Source organism: Aplysia californica, unplaced genomic scaffold, assembly GCF_000002075.1.
Source record: "Aplysia californica isolate F4 #8 unplaced genomic scaffold, AplCal3.0 scaffold00145, whole genome shotgun sequence".
In the NCBI taxonomy this organism is placed as follows: Eukaryota; Metazoa; Mollusca; class Gastropoda; order Aplysiida; family Aplysiidae; genus Aplysia; species Aplysia californica.
Window position 1 is genome coordinate 13,899 of NW_004797415.1, and position 3,180 is coordinate 17,078.

Below are 3,180 nucleotides of genomic sequence, written 5' to 3' on the forward strand. Positions count from 1 at the left end.
CCTTAAAATACAAACGAATATTAGCATTATTATTCAAGCCAATCATTGACAGTGTAATATAATAGATAATTATCCCCTCTCTTACTGTACCAGGTCAAAGACTATGGCTGGCCAGACCACCTTGCACCACCCCTGGAGCGCCTGTGCTCCCTGTGCAAGGCCATCGACTCTTGGCTCAACGCCGACGTGCGGAATGTGGTGGTGCTGCACTGCAAGGGAGGCCGAAGCCGCATCGCCAGCGTTATCGCTGCCTACATGCACTACAGCAACATCTGTGCCAGGTAAATAAACCGTGAAGGTCAAGGGTGGTTGGTGGGTGATCTGGTGTGGTTCGCTCCTTCCTTTTTTGTTTCTGTCGAAGAGCTTTCATAATTATCTCTCCTTCTTCTTTTCTTTGGATGTTACTCTCTAGTATTATCTCTAATCTTAGACACGTATAGGGTCTATTTGTGTAGTAAAACTTTTCTTACTAAAACTAAAACCATGGTGTATCGTGTCCGAATTCTGAAGGGTGCTGAGAACGATCAAACTCCCGCGTTCTCTCACTTTAGATCGGTGTAGTTTTTAATAAGTTGTTTTGAATGTTCGACGCCCTACTCCACAATCTTTTGATGTATAACATTTTTCAGATGTTGGAAATGTTTTTGTAAATCATATAGAAGGAACGCTGCTTCAGCAATGCTTGTTAGGGGCTCCCAGGACTGTGTGGGAACCATAGATTCAACTGTCAAAAAAAAACAAGTTGAACTTCAGATATGTGTAGTAGTAGTAGTAGTAGTAGTAGTAGTAGTAGTAGTAGTAGCAGTAGCAGTAGTAGTAGCAGTAGTAGCAGTAGCAGTAGCAATGGTAGTAGCATTAGTAGTAGAAGAAGAAGAAGAAGAAGAAGAAGAAGAAGAAGAAGAAGCAGTAGCTGTAGACTACTGTCACTACTACTACTAATTGTTATAATGAGACTCGTCGGTCATCAGTCAGCTGTAGAGGATCCGAGATGGCACATACATGCATAAAGTTTACGTTTTAACATTTCCTAACGGGTTAGATCAAACGTTACGCAGTCCCATTTATATTTTTAAATTTTGGCCAAGTTTAAGGTCAAAGTTCAGACACGTTTCCTTTCTCCTCACAAGTCAACTCTTTCGTCTCCACGATTGGAAGGAACCTTCTAAAACAAAAACCAATGAACGGCAACACGAATCCTCCTAAACGAAATAAAACATGGCGACATGCTTAAAAAACAATTTCGTCAACACCTGTTTGTATGGCCACCATTGTTCTGACCCGCCTCCATTTGTTTCTGGGGTTTTTACCGCGCAAACAAAGGCTTCATGCCTGTCAAGGTCACGATAACCTCCACATTCACCCTCCAGGATATTGTGTGAATGGTTGCAGTCTAAGCCCATGATCCAGACAATTTATCGCAGCCAATGTGTCGTGTAGACAGGGCTCATAACACTAATGTAATGGAATGAATTGTTATTTTTTTTAGTATTATATAAATTGAGATCTTCTTGAAAGTTCACATGATTACAAAGAGGTGTGTGTGTTTGTATGTGTGTTTTCGTGCGTGTGTGTGTGCGTGTGTGTGTGTGTGTGTGTGTGTGTGTGTGTGTATGTGTGTGTGTGTGTGAGTGTGTGTGTGCTTAGGGATATATATAATGCTGTTGAGTTAACTACAGAGATCAATAACGCCCTCTTACGACCGGAGATCGATTGCGGAGCTTTGGAGAATGTTACTCAAAGCGTGTGTGCAAATAATTGTTTGTGCTAATACAAACGTCTTTGTTTGCTTCTATTCACGTGCTTTTGGTTCTGGCGTCTGTGTTGTGTAGCGGTTAGGCCCTTCTTCGCCGTCGCACGCAATGGGAAGCTTTGGGGGGGGGGGGGAGGAGGAGAAGAGAGAGAGAGACATGAGATCGATTCCCGTGAGGGGAAAACTTTATCGAGTACCTCCGTCTTTTTGTGGGACGTCGTATACCTCTTAGCTCGGGTTAGGTTAGGTTTAGTAAGAGTTTTACGACACTTGCACCACAATAAGGTCACAAAGTACCGAAGATTAGAGATGCTACAAGAGAGTAACACACACAAAAAAGAAGGTGGAGAGATCAGGACGATAGAGGTTTGATAGGAAAGCCGGAGCAAAACACACCGGGTGCTCGGGTTAGCCCAGACGGGCAGGGCCGAAGCAGCCTGTTCGCTAGAAACCATCTAAACAATGTCGTTGGGGATGTAAAACGTGTACAATAATCATATTAAAGTGTTTTTGTTTGAATGTATTCTGTTCTCTGCTTATTTCTCCAATGTCTGTGCACCAACCTGCATAAAATCTGAACCGCAAATTCTACAATTGGGTGCCTGTATTATATTTTCCCAAATAGGATTAAAGCAGTTGTCTTTTTTTCGGCTTCCTTTTCTTCACTTTCTTTGATTTTTTCTTTGTTCCTTTTGTCTTTCTTTCTTTTCTTTCTTTGTCTTGTTTTCTCTTCCTTATAATTGTATTTCTTTTTCCCTTCTAGATATACTAAAACGATAAAAAGAAAAGGAAAAAATTGAAACTAGAAGCTACAGTTTCTCTTTATTTCATTTTTTTTTCTCTTTTCTCTTTTTGGCCCCTTAAACACACTCATTTTCTATCATGTTCTGTCTTTATAATTGCTAATTTATTATTCTTCCCTTATACTTTAACCACGTCTCACTTGTGACTTCGATTTTATTGTATCCACTATACTTCTGACTTACGTTACATTGAGGGTTTCCTTTATCTTGACAGTGCTGACCAGGCTCTGGACCGGTTCGCCATGAAACGTTTCTATGACGACAAGCTGGGAGGACTTCCGCTTCCTTCTCAGAGGAGGTAAACAATTGACGTGTGCGGTTTTTGGAGAAACGAGAGAAGCAGTCGATATTGGATCATATTTGTTTTTCTCTTTCCGGTTTGCTCAAATTTATATCCATCAGTATTTTGTCCCCTCCTACATCAATATGTGTTGCGTTTTGGGGTTTTTTGGGTTTTTTTCTATATTCTGGATATATTATTTATTACTTCATCCTACTTTCCCCCTGTCTCCCCTTATTTCTCCACCCTGCTCTCCCTCCCTCTCTCTCTCTCTCTCTCTCTCTCTCTCTCTCTCTCTCTCTCTCTCTCTCTCTCTCTCTCTCTCTCTCTCTCTCTCTCTCTCTCAG

General features: G+C 41.4%; 1 protein-coding gene across 1 annotated transcript in view; it reads left to right on the forward strand.

Annotated features, from left to right (window-relative positions):
• Positions 1-2,851, forward strand: part of LOC101852014 (tensin-3) — a gene marked incomplete at both ends in the record, with an annotated part of 14,136 nt that extends 11,285 nt beyond the window's left edge. Inside the window, 2 exon segments of the mRNA XM_005097026.2 lie at positions 94-281; positions 2,768-2,851. Of these exon segments, the coding sequence (XP_005097083.2) occupies positions 94-281; positions 2,768-2,851 (272 nt within the window).
• Positions 2,852-3,180: the final 329 nt, after the last annotated feature.